At 34.4% G+C, this 17,260-nt stretch overlaps 1 protein-coding gene across 2 annotated transcripts in view; it reads right to left on the bottom strand.

Moving 5' to 3' along the window:
* The window catches only part of LOC145287885 (betaine-homocysteine S-methyltransferase-like), a 71,226-nt gene extending 59,082 nt beyond the window's left edge, over positions 1-12,144 (bottom strand). Inside the window, exons 1-2 of one of the 2 annotated variants that reach the window (XM_080135802.1) lie at positions 11,517-11,949; positions 8,673-8,873 (exon numbers count right to left, since the gene is read on the bottom strand). In XM_080135802.1, the coding sequence (XP_079991928.1) occupies positions 8,673-8,681 (9 nt within the window). In that variant the 5' untranslated portion in view covers positions 8,682-8,873; positions 11,517-11,949. Of the gene's footprint in view, positions 1-8,672; positions 8,874-11,516 lie in introns of both variants that reach the window. The other variant, XM_080135801.1, reaches the window with a different exon arrangement.
* Between the last annotated feature and the right edge of the window lie 5,116 nt (positions 12,145-17,260).

Here is a 17,260-nt window from a genome sequence, read left to right on the forward strand (position 1 = left end):
AAAAAAAAAAAAAATTACCAAAAAGGTATACCAAATTGACTTTCGAAGCCGGTCATTTTGTTTATCTTATCGCCATCATGTAAATTGAAAAATAAAAATACCGGCTTCTCCTTCTTCATAAAGTGATCCTTTAATCTGATTGGCCCATTTTTTTTTTTCTTCGAGAGTGACCGCTAAACTTGGATTCCACCAACTTGGATTGGCCCAAGATTTACCTCGCTTTTGTTACGATAATTCTCCGGGTCTTTTTTGTTTTTTTTTTCACTTATTTCTTTGCAAAACTCAAATTTGGCTGATTGGTACTTGTACAGTTTAATATCCAAAAAAGGTTATATTGTACATATCCGTTTTGAACTGAAGATCTCCGAAAAAAAAATTCACTTAATTTGATTAAGTAGTTTTTTTGGGTTTTTTTTTTTGGTTTTTTTTTGGTTTTTTGGTTTTTTACAGCAGAAAAAACACGTTTTTATGACAGCAGGCAGACATCTTGGATTTTTAAAAAATTTTTGTTTGAATTTTAGAAACGCCACGGGGAGATAACTCAGTTTATAGTGTTGAAAAAGCTTCGACCAGAACTTGCCCCCATACTTACAAAACTGTATAAGCGTTGCCTTAAGGATAAGTGCTTTCCAACACTCTGGAAAACCTCGTCAGTATTTAAGAACTCGGGTGATAAATCATCCCCCTCTCAGTACAGACCAATAAGTCTCCTGTGTGCCATGAGTAAGTTAATGGAATCCATATTAAATCCATATTAAGTTGAGTAAGTTAATGGAATCCATATTAGATAAAGAAGTAGTAAACCACCTTAGCAGAAATAACCTCCTTAGTGACATGCAATATGGTTTCCGTTCTGCTAGATCTACAGCTGATGTGCTAACAGTTATATCCCATAGGATTAGTGAATCTCTCAACAAAGGCTTCCTTTCTAGGGCAATTGCTCTTGACATATCAAAGGCCTTTGATAAGGTTTGGCATAAGGGCTTACTTCACAAGATTTTCAGCTACGGTATAACTGGAAATGTTTTCTCAATAATTAAATCATTTCTCTCTGATAGTTTCATAAGAGTAGTGGTTGATGGGCAGAAATCTGAGGCCCACAGTATTAATGCTGGAGTCCCCAGGGGTCCATCCTGGGCCCAACTCTCTTCCTGATCTACTCAATGATCTCCCAAAACACATATTTAATTCATTTGTTGACATCTATGCTGATCACGACCATCTACGGCAATACATCAAAGGCTGTAAATGACAAAGCTCTCTCTGATTCCCTCTCCTCTGATCTTGAGTGCGTCGTTCAGTGGGGGAAGAGATGGCTGGTCACTTTTAATGAATCTAAAACCAAGTTACTAACTTTACATCATCAATGCTCTGTTCCTCATCTAGCATCAACTGAAATGGATGGCTCTCGTCTTGGGGAGGCTTCATGTTTTGACAAGCTCCTGGGTTTGACCTTTACTCCTGATCTGAAATGGAACACGTATATAAAGTCTGTTGCCCGGGCCGCTGGGAAAATGGTAGGATCTTTCTACCGCTCCAGAAGATATCTCACTACTGATGCAATTCTCTATCTCTATAAAAGCCAAGTACGTTCAAAGATGGAGTACTGCTGCCACATCTGGGCTGGAACTTCAAAAAACAACCTATCCTGCCTTGACAAAGTACAAAATAGACTTTGTGGCTTAGTGGGGGATGCTCTCTTCTCTTCCCTGCAACCTCTCTTCCACAGAAGAGACGTTGTGAGCCTGTCTTTGTTTTATCATTATTTCCATGGCAAGTGCTCGTCCGAGCTCCAATCTCTGGTCCCCCCTCGCCAATCCTTCATGATAAACACCCGTCTAGCTAAAACTACTGTCAGTAATTTCCCCCACTCTTTATCTGTGCCTAAATCAAAACGTAAATTCCATGAAGATAGCTTTTTTCTGAGAAGTGCATGCCTGTGGAATTCTCTTCAGTTTGCCTGTTTCCCATCTGACTACAACTTGTCCGATTATGTTTGTTTCATTATATGATACAGGATGAACCTTATTAAAAAAGACACCAGAAGACAAGCTACATTTAAGCGTGATAAGCCACGGAGCAAGTCCATGTATTTATTTTCACTAACCACAAGGGACGCAACTCTTGTATTCTTTTATATTAAAGAGTTGACCGAAGGGGACATAACTCATAATATGACATCCCTCTTTACCAAAGAAAAATAAAACAAAAACAATAAAAATTGCATAAGGAAGGAACCTTGACATTCGTACAATAGTGTGAGTGTTCAACTAAGGGCTGTTCTCATCATAAGAAAATTTTTTGGGTGGTCTTATTATACGACCAGATCTGGATACTTTCTGAGTTCCAGGATGAGTGTTCAGTGTTTTGTGGAGTGTATTTGTACCGGGTCTGTCATTGGTTGTGTTGGGGCTGGTATGCTCCATGGCTATACAATCCGTTGACGAATCGTTCGATTCTGGGGTCATCATGGGTGTGGCTGCATACGTTTTGGAGTTCAACCTTGTTACAGACTCAGATGTCTGCGGTTCCTGCGAAGTGACTTCCCCGATGGAGTCTGCACCGCATATGATCTTGGTTCGACACATCTCTGTGTGACGACTGCTGGAGACCATTTGCTGGAGTCTGGATCATATACGCGGACGTGTTGTCCTTCTTGTATCTCTGGTAACTCTCGGGTGTGTTGGTCATAATGAGACTTTTCATCGGATTGCCTTTGATAGAGGCGAGTTGCTGTTTTTTCTTTTTGGGTCGAATTGTTGGGGCACTTCACTGGTAAGTTTCCCACCAGCTTTCGGTTCCATAGCAATTCACCCGGTGACAGAATTGCATGGTCGATTCGGGTTGACCGTAAACACAGCAATACCATGTCTACATCACGACTACTTGAGGCAGCCTTTTGCATCACTGATTTTATGGCTTGGATACAGCACTCGGCCAGACCGTTTGATTGGGGGTATCTAGAGGATGATGTGACGTGTTCAAATCCCCATTCGCTTGTAAATTGTTTGAAAAGACTGGAGCTATAGTGAGGACCATTGTCGCTGATGACTCTTTCTGGGATCCCTTGTTCACCAAATATCTGCTTTATTAGTTTGACTACTTCCTGACTGGAAAATTCCTTTAATTTCCTCACAAAGGGAAACTTTGAGTAATAGTCTACCATCAGCAGGTAATTGTGACCTTCACTGTGGAACAGGTCAGTGACTACTACTTGCCAGGGCCTTACAGGAATCTTATGTGGCATCAGAGGTTCTGCACTCTGGGCTTTTTGGTGCTGTTGACATATGGTACATTGTTGTGTGATGCTGTCTATATCTTTATTAATGTTGTGCCAAAAGACACAACTTTTTGCCCGCAGTTTGCATTTTTCCATACCCTGATGACCATAATGGATTTTTTGTAGGATTTCCTGCTGCATCACTTTGGGTATAATTATCCGATTACTCTTCATCAAAATTCCATTTTCGATGGCCAGCTCATCCCGATTCGACCAATATGGCTGCAAGTTTTTGCTTATTTCCCTGGATGTAATGCGCCAGCCATGCAGGATGGTTTCCTTAAGTTCACAGAGTATAGGATCGGCTTTCGTTGCTAGCTTTATCTGTGTTACTTTTTTAGCAGAAAATTGAAAAAGTCAACTCAGATATTAAGGTCGATCTCCTCATTACTCCTTCTGTTGGGTAGTCAGGAGAATCCATCCACCAGGGTAATTTCCTTACCTGGGCGATACATGATGGTCATATCATATCCTTGTGGGCGCAGCAGCATGCGTTGCAAACAAGGTGGAGCAGCAATTAGATTTTTTAAGCTGATCATTTCCAACGGCTTGTGATCGCTTTCTACTTGGAATTTGCTTCCATATAGGTATGTTTTGAAGCGCTCACAGCCAAAAGCTCTCTCTCTATGTTTGCATGCCTTTGTTCTGTTGCTGTTAGAGCTTTTGATGCAAATGCAATGGGCTTTCCTTCTTGCAAGAGTACTGCACCTAGACCCTTGTTTGAGGCGTCTACCTGTAGGCTTGTCTCTTTCATTGGATCGAAGTAAGCGAGAAACATTTCTTTGCAGATCTCATCCTTTATTTTCTGCATAGCCTTCTAGTGACTGGCAGTCCACTGGTACTCTGCTTCTTTTTTTAACAGATCTCTCATGGGTGCAGTTAAGTCTGACAGGCGCGGAATAAATGGTGACAAGTAAGTGATGATTCCAGCACTTTTTGCAATTCTTTGATGTTGGTAGGGCTGGGAAGCTGCTTTATAGCTTCTACCTTACTAGGATCTGGTTTAATGCCATTCTTGTCATAGATAGCCCCAAAAAAGCTTATCTGCTTTTGATCTATCTCACATTTATCATCATTAAAACTAGTGGTGGGACGATTAATCGGAATCGGAATCGTTAATCGTAAGAATCGTGTATTTTGGGAGGTATCGGAATCGGAATCGCATCGTTAAAAAATACCTTAATTTTCCGATTCCTTCATTACGATTCTTTTAGTCTGATGTTGAAAAAAAGAAAAAAATGTCCTGATATTTCTAACCGCAAGAGAGAAATGTAGCATGTTATAAAAAGAAACCAAAGAAATTCATTACTAACAGGGCAATGCTTAGTGCCCCCTCCCTTACAAGATTCATTCATTCAGATCTATTGTAATCAAAACTACAAAAGAGTTAACTTGAAAAGAAGTATGCAGGGCTCTATATTGCGAGTAAAAATTTTAAAAAATACCTTATCTTTTTGGTGACTGTTTTTTTTTACTAACAAATCTTCTAATACTGAATGAAAATGCTTTTTCAACTTATATTTTCTTAAAATAAAACGAGCAAAGTCAAATTATTTAAACAGTAAAAGGTTTAATAGAACAATATACTTTTTCTTTTTTTCAAAGAAGGCTTTTGAAAGAAATATCTCTAAAATGAAATTGATCACGTCGTATTATTTCGCAAAATTTTGAAATTTGGACCAAATGAAAATTTGTTGAATTTCTTGAAATCTTTTTTTAACTCTTTGGTCCACGACTTAGCAAAATTACCAACTAGTCACTCAGAGCAGTTTTATTAGTGAGGGTCGAAATCGCAGTGTCTTTTTTTTTTTTTTTTGCCTAAGTCACCATCTAGGTGTCACCAATTTTTTTAACCCTCCTACACTTCAAAGAGTAAATACAATATATACAACTAAAAAAAAAAAAATTTTAAATGCTGATTCTATTTCATGAAAAATTCTTTTAACTAGAAATTAAAAGATAGCTGACTGACAGCAACAGAAGCACTGGTTAACTACTGAACCACGTGGAAAGGTGGGGGGGGGGAGGAAAAAAGGAAATTAAATGATGATAATAAATTATAATAATCGTCTTTGAAAGGCACTAAACTCCTAAAATTTACTTCTTTAAAATTTAAGGCGGCATTCCCCGGCGATTTTAAAGAAGTCTCTCTCAAAAAAAAAAAAAAAATTTAATTTTTAAGGTTTGGGAAAGATATATTTATTATAACCGAATTCCTGTATGAAGACTGGATCTACTTTATTGGACGTTAATTTGTGAGATAAGTAATTTTTCAATGTTTAATATGTTTTTAAAGTTTCAATTATCAATTAAATTTTTTTAATTGCGTTTTATTTTCAATTTATTTTAAAAAAACAGGGTTTAAAATGTATTTTTCAAGGTAACAAGCTTCGAAAGAAGTCTAATAAAAAAAAAATCACTTAAGTTTTAATTTCGACAACCCTGAGAATTTAATTATTAAAAAAATATTGAAATGTGACATTTTTTTTTTTAACATTTCTATTAGTTCAATTAATTTTCTTTCAATAATTCATTTCACTCAACAAACTTCACCATTTTTTGTTTTGTTTAGTTTTTCTTTTATCTTTTTCTGTAATTTTGGTAATTATTTTTGCTCAATTTTATCTAGTATTTCATTTGTTTTTATAGTGGTATCGTTTTTATGTGTTCCTTTGATATACCCTATTTCAAAATTAGTTTGGCTAAACTTATTCTTTACATAAGAACCAACGTGTAAAAGCAATGAAAAAGTAAGAAAAAACAATAGGTGTTAACTACACTTTGTGAATTATGCACGTTCATTTATAAATTATTAAATTAAATATTTATCTTTTTATATTTAATTAGTATATATTTTCTTTCTCTTCCGCAATATTTTTTTTTTTATTTAATTCATTAAATCTGTTAATCATGAGGACCAAAATAATGAATTGTGTTAATTTATTCTCTAATTTTCTTGTTTTTGTTCTGTTATATAAATTCTATTTTATTTGTTTTTGCTCTGAAGGATTAATTCTATTTTCTTTTTTTTTTTTTCTGTATACCAATTAAGTAAAATAAATTTTCTCTAAAATAAATTTTGCTAATTTTTCCGTTTAGTTTACTATATAATAATTTTATTTAAACCAAAACACGACTGTGTAGGCATAAAATATCTCTTCCAAAGTTAGAGAAAATATTTGGGAACTACCCGACCATAAGCATAAAACTACCTGGTATATTTCAAAACAATAATTCCCTAGGAATCGGAATCGGAATCGTACTTGGTATCGGAATCGTTAATCAATATTTTCCTGGAATCGGAATCGGAATCAGAATCGTATAAAAATTAGGAATCGTCCCAACACTAATTAAAACACAATCCTTCTGTTTGTACTACTTCCATAAGCCGGTGGAGGTTGCTGTCGTGCTCCTCCTTAGTCTTTCCGGAGACGATAACATCATCTATTAGTCCAATTGTACCAGGGTATTTTTCCAGTATCATGTCAATTCTCTGCATAAATACATCCTGTGACATTACCAGACCAAAGGGCATTTTTTGGAAACAGTATCTCCCAAACGGTAAGTTGAAGGTCGTTAGTAATTGGGATTCTGCGTCAAGAGGTATGGACCAATATCCGTTTTTGGCATCTAGCTTGGAGAAGTGTTGAGCACCTGATAGCTTGTGTGCTAGCTCTTCCATGGTGGGAGTCTTGTAATGACATCTCATTATTGCCCGGTTCAGATCCTTTGGGTCAAGGCATAAATGAAGTTGTCCATTCTTCTTTCAAACATATACTATGCTGCTGACCCATTCAGTCGGTTCGGTGACCTTTTTGATGATGCCTTGGGCTTCCATGGATTTCAACTCCTCTTCTATTTCTTCTCTAAGATGGATAGGGCATTTCCTCGGTGCATGTATTACTGGAGGATGATCAGATTTTAGGACGATGTGGTAGTCACTTTTAAAATGTCCTATGCGATCGAACTGACTTGCATATGCATTTTTTAATTCGCTGACGGAGTTAATCGGATCTTTCTTTTGTTGGATGGTGCAGTGGAGGCTTATCAGCTCTAAGTCTCTGAGAGAGAGTAATCCTATGATTGTAGGCCCTTCTGTTGTGACAACAAAGAATTTTAAAGTTTTCCACTTGTCTTTGTGTCCGCATTGTATGTAGATCGATCCATGCTGTATTATGTTTGAGCCGTTGTATGCCATCAGAATCGTGTGCTCTTTCTTTGTGGAGCCTGGAATGGGTTGTCCTAAGTCATCAACTCTGTTGGGAAACATGTTTCGAAAAGTTCGTAGAGAAAGCGTATTTCCTTCTGCACCTGTGTCCACCTTTGCTTTGAGTATATGAGTGCCTGGTCTATTGGGAAGCTTTATTTTAAGTTCCGTTATTATTTTAGTACGCTCGTCTTTTGGCTGATGAATCGCATTAAAGTTTAACTGCTCAAATTCTCTATACATCTCCTTGGGCTCAGATTTTACTGAGCAGATTTTACTGTTCCGCTTTCGGTATCTGTTTTCTTGCGGCTGCTTTTGGCTGTTCGACGTTTTTGTTTGGCTGTATTTTCTTGTGCCCTCCTTTTTGTTAGTGCAGACTTTCGCTCAGTGGTTCTTTTTGCCACACGCTGAGCATGTGGTGCCCCAGGCTGGACATTTTTCTTTTTCATGTTTATTTCCACAACGTCGACACTGGCTTGTTTTTATTGCACTAATTTCCTGACAATCGCCTCGAATTTCAGCCATTTGCTGCATGTGGTTAAGGGACACTTCGTGCGTTCTACCACTATTTAAGGCCTCTTGGAGTGTAAGCTCCATGCCTTTTGAAAGTAGAAGTTTTTGTAACTCTGAGTGTCTGGTGCCAGTAATCATTTGTTCAATGAGACATTCTTCAGTCTCTTGGTTATCCCTAAACCTTCATTTTTTTTGCCTGTAGTTTACATCTCGCCATGAAGTCGTCGATGCTTTCCGTATTCTTCTGTTTATATTCACGCAGATAGAAACGTGCAATACGAAAATTGGTTTGGGGCTCTAGACGCTCCTCAAATTTATGCCAAATTGCCTCCGGGTTCGTCCGGTCAGCATCATCGTCAAATGTCCAGGCGTTATATCGCCGTAAATCTTCCTCACCAGACAGCAGTAGAATGTGGTCGACCTGCTTCTCGACGGGAATGTTTTTTACTGAGAAATATAATGCACACCATTGCTTGAAGAATAGATTCAAATAGATTATCAGACCCCCAGTGCATAACGGGTTCACTTGCATTAGAACTCATTTTACTTTAATTTAATTATTGTTTTTTTTGTTTTTTTTTTAATATTATTATACTAATACCCCTTTTTTTTAAATAAAAAAAACAAAGAAAACAAAACAATGACATGACTGAATGAAATTGGCAAACTTACTTTGTGCATCGATTTTTTTTTTTTTTTAAGATGGCGCTTGTCGTCGTCACCACGTGCGTTTACGCACTACACAAAGACTGATGTTTTCTTTTGCGTTCATTCTATTTGTGGATGGATTTCTTTTCTTTTTTTTTTAAGAACATCCCTGTAGCTGCCACCATGTCCGATTATGCTTGTTTCATTATATGATACAGGATGAACCTTATTAAAAAAGACATCAAAAGACAAGATACATTTAAGCGTGATAAGCCATGGAGCAAGTCCATATATTTATTTTCACTAACCACAAGAGATGCAACTCTTGTATTCTTTTATATTAAAGAGTTGATCGAAGAGGACATAACGCATAATATGACACAACTTGGACGTCTTCAAGTCCAACATAAACAAATTCCTGATTAATTGCCCCCTTAAGTAAGACGCTTGGTACTTATGCATTTAACGAACCAGACGTAACTCAGCATTTGCTCGGCTTTGTCCAGCGCATGACACCAACAGCCGGATAAAACCGAGCATTGCCGATAAAATAAAAACAATGCTAAAACAAAATAACTGTACAATGAAATTGTAAAATGTAGAAACATAAAAATTAAATAAGTAAAAAGCAAAAACCTACCGTTCATTTATGTTTTTTTTTATTATTATTGTTTGAAATTGTTTTCTGTTTTCAAAATAAATACATATAAAACAAATTTTTTTTGTTAAATAATAGGAAACTTTTTCTTTTGTCTGAACTGTTTTTGTTTTTTTTTCAATTTTTAACATAAAAAAAAAACATATTGTCTATGTCTTAAACATGTAAAAGATAATATTTTTTTTTTTTTTTTTGCAACTCTTTATGTCAAATAAATGGAAAAAGCCTAAAAAAGGGCAATAAAAAGCATTGGGGGGGGGACAGGAACAAGGATTATTTGTACATTTTTTTTTTTTTTGCCAGAAACATGGATTTTTTTTTTTATTTATTAGTGGAAGGAGGGTTTCGGCGTTCCTATTTTGTATAGTGACCAAGAAACGCTCCTTTTTGGCGGGGTCGTATCCACCGACGACCCAGACCGATGTCAGAAGTCTGCCGACGTTGTGTTTTCTGCGGTTAAAAACGGATTCGTCGATTTCTACCATATGGCCTGGGCCTCCAATCTGCTAGGGATTCTTAAGAAAATAATCCCTGCATATATCACGCAGGAAAATTTTCCAATCCACAATTGTGTGGCGAGAACGTAACCCACATTCGCGATGGAGATTTTTGTAGATGCCATCTCGAACGCCCATAAGTATATTATTTTTATTATACATGCGATGGTTAGTCAGGATTTTGAGAAGAAGGTCCCAATCCTAATGGAGGTCCATCGAAGACATGTTACACTTCTACACCTCCAACCGTAACCGTCGTAAAGGCTTGTTCTCTTTGCAAGTACACAATCCTGGCCAAAATGTAAACACCTTTTCTCTTCTGCCAACAATTTCCGTTGCTGGCAAAAGTTTAGTGCAGCCTCTGGGGTCTGAAGCTGGTCCGCAAGGTTTGTAATATTCATTATTATTTCGTCAGTTATCTTTTTTAAACAAATTTTTTTTTTTAACTCTCTTCAAATAAGCGTTTCTTGAGTTGTGACATTCTTCCAATTGATAGCGAAATTCTCGTCTGCTTAATCGGCAACGCTCGGTTATATCCGGCTGTTGACGTCATGCGTCGGACAAAGCCAAACAAATGCTGAGTTACGTCTGGTTCGTTAAATGCACAAGTACCAAACGCTTTATCAAATCTCCAATACCAACTATTACTACGATATTATCCCATTGATTATCGTGCACAAAATAACCCTTATCCCCGAGTGGCTTACGGGCCTTGATAAGTGGTGACTGGTGATCCCCATGTAAAAAAAAAAAAAAAAAAAAAAAAAAGCGCCGACACTTCCTCCCCATCTTTAATACTAGCTTTTCTTCCTAAAAATTGAGCCTTTTCCTCGGTATCATAACAAATTGTTTTTTCACTATATAAAAAAAACTACTTGATGAAATTAAGTGAATTTTTTTTTCGGAGAACTTCATTCCATAACGGATATGTACAATTTAAACTTTTATTTTTCGATATTTTCATTTTTTAATGTCTTGATTAAACTGTACAAGTACCGGCTAATTATCTTTGAAAACTATTTTCATTGATAATTAATTTTCTACCTTATCGTTTTTCATAATTTTTTAATATGTTTATTACTGTGACATGACAATTAAGTAAGTAGATATCATTGGTTTGGTTTTATCTGAAATTGAATATTTTGATTTTCGCTATTATAACGAAGGACCTTAGTTTATTATTATTATTATTATTATTATTATTTGCGTTACATTAAATATAGTTTTAAAAAATTCTTTTTGTTTGAAACAAAAAACAATAGTCGCATCTTTTACAATTAGCGTCCGTACGAAAAAAAATATATATTCTTAGTAAAATTAGAGTTACGTCCCTTAGACGAATCAGTCTTTCTTCGGGATCGCATAACTCTCAAAAAGTAAAAACAAATAAACAATAACCAGTACCCGTAAAATGAAAAGATAAAACTAGAAAATAAGTTTTAAAAAAATTGAAACAAGATAAAAAGCAACAATTTATATATATATATAAAAAAAAAATAAAATGTAAATATATCAGTAAAGAATGTACTGTTCGTTTAACGAAGTAAAAAAAAAGTTCCATTTTGTGTGGTTGCTTCTGGACCGTTATCGTAAAGTGTTAGCGGATTTTACGGAGTTAATATTGCTGGACATGGGGCTGATGTATACAAGCACACGCATACTCACAAAAAAATCATAACAAAGTACAACAGAAAGCAGCAAAAAAATACTCACGTCAATGTTCGTAAAACCCATACGAACCAATTCCGTACCAGTTCCACCATCTAAAATGACCAGGGGACGACGATGGCTTCCAGCGGAGACCGGCTCTAAAAGATCATTTAGTTGACTTGTCATGTCTCCGTCTCCTCGGCGTCACAGAGATGAAAAGAACAGGCAATTCAAAACAGTCGATTATTGTAGTTCGTTGCTGTAATTTGAAGACGTGGCTAATTACGAAGATTAGATGACAATAAATAAACGTGTGAGAAGAAGAGTTTTTTTTTATTATTATTGTGTAATAATTATGTTTTTAAAGTTAGTTTGACATAAAATAAGAAAATCGAGTAATTATTTACATTTTGGTACAATTTGGAATTTTATGCTTTTCTTTTTTACTGTTATGTAATATCACGTGACAATGCAATTTACGAAATATTACCGGTTTAAAGGAAGGAAGCGCTAGAAGAAATGTTGGCAGGATGGAATTTCAGAAATCGTAATACTGAATTTCACATGAAGACAATGTTATCTACGTATTCCTCGTATTTTTAAGATGATCATATCCAAAAATTACGAAAATCGAAAAGGTATAAAATTATTTATTAAAGAATAAAATATAGAATTTGAAGAAAACGATCATAAGACACAGGAGAGTTCAAAAGGGAGGTAATTTTCCGTTTCGATTCAAACAAGATGGTTGCAATTTTTCACCTGCTAACACGATTAAAGTTGTTTTGTTTAATAATTCAGTAATATTCAGGTAATTTCGACTACATAATTTGGAAGCTACTATTGTTACGTATTAGAATTGACAAAAAAATCAGTAGAAACCATTGTTTTTTTTAATCTGAAAACTCCATTTATCGACCAATCGTGGAGAAGCGCCGAAATGTTTTCCCCTTCTTAGATTGTTACTCAACCCCTTGATGATATTACGTGGAGTAATTTTTATTCGGTTAATTCCTATTTCAGTATGTAAATTATTAAAAGTAAGTTCGGTGCTTTTTGTTAAGATAAAGTCGAGAGATCGATGTTTTTCTTTTTTTAATATGTGATTTTAAGCAAAAGCAACAGTACTTACTTCATTATCATGTCGAAAATAGTAATATATCCCAAAATTAGGAAAATTCATCCAGTAGAAAATTACTTATAGTTAAAAGTAATTTTTTTTTACACAGGCAACACCACATTATCAAGGCCAAGAGGCCACTCAAGGATAAGAGTTAAAGAATGTACAGTAGAAATTGGACAATATAGTAATCATTAGTAATGAAAATTCGGTAAATTTGTTAACTTATATGGAATGGCTCATCAAGAACTTATTTACATTAGACTTGAAGACAACCATATTGTAGTCAGCTGGAAAGCAGGAAAACGGAAGACAATTCCACAGGCATGCACTTCTAAGAAAGAAGCTTTGTTCATGGAATCTACGTTTAGATTTAGGCACAGATAAAGAGTGGGGGGAATTAGTGATAGTGTTTTCAGCTAGACGAGTGTTTCTTGTGAAAGTTTGGCGAGGGGGGGCATAGACTGAAGCTCAATCGAACACTTTCCATGAAAATAACGATAAAGCAGAGACAAACTCGGAACATCTCTTTTGTGAGATAGAGGTTGCAGAGAAGAGAAAAGGACATCTCCTACGAGGCTACAAAGTCTATTTTGAACTCTATCAAGGCAGGACAAGTCCTTTCTAGCAGCTCCTGCCCAGATGTGGCAACAGTATTCCATCCTTGGGCGTACCTGGCTCTTATATAGATAGAAAATTTCATCAGCAGTGAGATATCTACTGGATCGATAGAAAGATCCCATCATTTTTCGGCAACAGATTTGATGTACGTGTTCCATTTAAGATCAGGAGTAATGGTCAAGCCCAGAAGCTTGTCAAAAACTTGAGGCCTCCTGAAGACGAGAGCCATTCATTTCAATTGATGCCAGATGGGGATTAGAACGTTGATGATGTAAAGATAGAAGCTTGGTTTTAGATGCATTAAAAGTAACCAGCCATTCCTTTCCCCATTGTACCGCATGCTCAAGATCAGAGGAGAGAGAATCGGAGAGAACTTGATCGTTTACTGTCTTAGATGTGCTACCATAAATGGTAGTGTCATCAGCATAAATGTCTACAAATGATGAAAGGATGTGATTTGGAAGATCATTAATGTAGATCAGGAAAAGAGTTGGGCCCAGGATGGACCCCTGAGAGACACCAGCATTAATACTGTGAGCTTCTGATTTTTTCCCATCAACTACTACTCTTATGAACCTATCAGAAAGAGATGATTTAATAATTGAGAAGACATTTCCAGCTATACCATAGCTAGAGTTCTTGTAAAGTAAACTTTTATGCCATACCCTATCAAAGGCCTTAGATATGTCAAGAGCAATTGCCCTAGAAATGTTGCCTCCATCGAGAGAGTTGCTAATTCTATGAGATATAACTGTAAGCACATCTGCTGTAGATCTAGCAGAACGGAAACCATATTGAGTGTCACTAAGAAGGTTATTTTTGTTTAGATGGTTGATTACTTCTGGGGAACTTTCATTTTCCCCAGGTGTAAACACTTTGAAGATTGCGAATACAAGAGACATACTTATCTCCCTTTTCGCCGGTGTAATGGTGGACGTTTTGTTTCAGGCTTTTTTTTTTTTTTTACTCAAAACACAATATTAGTTGTTCGTCCACAGAAAACTCGTCCATTTTTTGCTAGGTAGAAAAACTGGTCCATTATTGAATAAATATCGATTGAAAACACATTTTATGATTGTTCTTGAAAGAGATATTGTTTTTTAAAACAGAATACACATCCCATAATATTTTAAAAAAATATTTTTACTTGTTTACTGTTGTTTTAGAAAATATGAAGTCGATTTTTCTAAGTATTCGTTATCTACCTAGCTGGATATGTCTTTAGTGGTTTGACTTATTTTAAAGTATGTATTCAGTTAAAAAAAGAGATTACCCCCTCCCCTTAATAATTTTGATTCTCCTGTAGGAGATTTATCCCTGATTTCTACTTTTGCTTTTCTCATTCACATGCCCCTATTCCGAATTCGTTACACCGGGCCGAAATTAATGGACTTTTTCTACCAAAACGTTCATTAACAATGTTTTTTTTTTTTTAATGTTTAACATATTTCAAACTGATAAATTATTGCACAATAAAAATAATTAAATGAAAACAAACATGTATTTTTCCTATTTCAAATTATTTAATCAAGTAAAATTGACATTTATTTTTACTTGATTACTAAATTCTAAAAGCTATTTTTTTCATAGTATTTTCAAGTTAAATTCAGTTTTTACAATATTTTTGTGTATTTGGTAGGTAATCTGCTAGAATAATTTTTTAAATGTAGTTATTAAGTAAAAAATAAAATTTTACTTGATTAAATAATTCAAAATAAGAAAAATTATTTTTGTTTTAATTTAATATTTTTATGGTGCAATAATTTATATCAGTTTGAAATATATTAAACATAAAAAAAACATTGCTAATGACCGTTTTGATAGAAAAAAAAGTCCACTGATGTGGGTCCACTACTACGAATTGGAAATAGGAGCATGTGAACGAGAAAAAGTTAAAGTAGAAATCAGGGAGACATCTCCTATAAGAGAACCATATTTAAAAAAATATTTATATCTATTTATTGTTATTTTAAAAGGGTAAAATCGATTTTTAACCCAATATACGTCACGGTCACATATATTGGATGGGTTTCTAACAGTATTTTGTTTAATTTTATGTTTAAGACATTACAGAACTTCAAATATTTAGGGTGTCAGTTTTCGCTGCCATTTTCTTGTTTATACCGACTGAGCGACTGTTTGTTTTCGAACTAATTAAACGTTTTAAAATGAGTAAAAGAGATTGGTAGAAGAGTAACTTATTTTGCCTTTGCTGACATTTATTTGTTATATATTTGAATTTTTTACCACTTTTTCATACCTTTGTGGATTGTAAAATACACCCGAAATTTATTCATCAATTTTATCAAAAATTCTATTCACGTTATTCAGAATCTTTTTAATTTCATTTTTTGCTGTTTATTGTTTTGTTTTGAGAGAGATATAGTTAAAAAATAAATAAATGAATAAAAAAAAACCCTCTCCCTTAATTATATTTAAAAAATATTAAAATGTATTTTCTTGGGGGGGGGCATTTAAAAAAAATTCTTTTAACTATATCGCACACAGTATTTTCTTTAATTTGTCGAAGGAAATTTTTCAAATTATTGACAACAAAAATTTCGAAAAGGAACTAATCTAAGTAAAATCATAAACCAAAATAATGTTAAATTATCTTTTTCAACAACCACTAACTTAGTGAAAACTGTAATAAGTTCTAACAGTGCAAAAATAGACAAAGCGACTAATGAAGAAGGTATCTTAACTAATCAAAACATTGAAGGGAATTCACTTTGCAACTGTAGAAATATTGATGAATGTCCGTTAGAAGGTAAATATCTCATTTCTAATATAGTATATAAATGTGAAGTAATAGATAATAATAGAACCAGAACATACATTGGGGCCACTGAGTGTAGATTTAAAGATAAATTTAACAACCATATAGCATCTTTAATTTAGCAGTTAATAATAAGAAGAAAACAACATAATTAGCAAATTGGATTAGAGAATTAAGAAACAATAAAATTGAATGCAAATTGAAACGGTTGATACTAGGAAGTGCTGGTAAATACTCTCCAAATAAATCTGGCCGATGCATCATTTTTAATCTAGAATCTTATCATATAATAATATCTAAAGGAAATCTTCTTAACAAATGACAGGAAGTAATTCAAAACTGTTTACATAGATCTTGTCGCATCTGAAACCTGATTAGAAGCATAGATTAAGTTAACATAAATTAAACTATCAAAGTATGGAAAATTTATCCTTTTTCTTTATAGAGATTAAGATATCAAATTAAATATAAAATTAGTAAATAAGGTTAAATAAACTGGAAATCGTAAATCACAATAAAAAAATAAATTTACTAAATGTAATAATATAATGATAACACGAATTATGACTGGTTATAATCAGATATATTAGAATGGATTAGAAAAGAAAATATGATATATTTTACATAATGTAGTATTTAATTTAAAACTGATAATAAAGAGTCAATAATTGTATTCTATAATTATATGTAATTAATTAAATATTAAATTAGCATATGGACTAGAAGTAACTCGTAATATTCTATTAATTGGTCTAATTGTAATATTTGGACATGTTAAATATTAGGTGCAAATAAAAAAAAATAAATATAAAAATAAAAAATATTTTAAAATAAAAGTAAATGGGAAAGGCAAAATGGGCATGCGCATTTGGGTATTTTTTTGTTTTTTTTCATCGGGCTTCTCGTGTCGGTTACATTCCAGAAGTTTCCTTATACTTTCTAGATCGTAATATCTCCGTCTTTATCTTTATTTTGATCGAGTTTTAATAAATTCCCTCGCTTTGAGTGTTTGTTTGTCTTTCTAATATAAATAAAGAGAAACTAATCGAAGCGGGACATTTTGAAGTCAATTAGGTTTGATCAATGTGGAGGAACCCTTCATATCAGAAAATTGCTATTTATTTGGACACTGCCAGAGTTCCCGCTTTTCGGGGGTGAGGATAGTTTTCCCCAACATCATGGGGAACAAATAAATAAAACAGCAGGAAGCTTAACTGGCCTTCAGCCAGACGTTCATTTCTGTGCGTGCGTGATTTTTAACTTAATTACCAACTCATTCATTCCGCT

Source organism: Euprymna scolopes, chromosome 11 (genome assembly GCF_053919585.1).
Source record: "Euprymna scolopes isolate OS-2025 chromosome 11, ASM5391958v1, whole genome shotgun sequence".
In the NCBI taxonomy this organism is placed as follows: Eukaryota; Metazoa; Mollusca; class Cephalopoda; order Sepiida; family Sepiolidae; genus Euprymna; species Euprymna scolopes.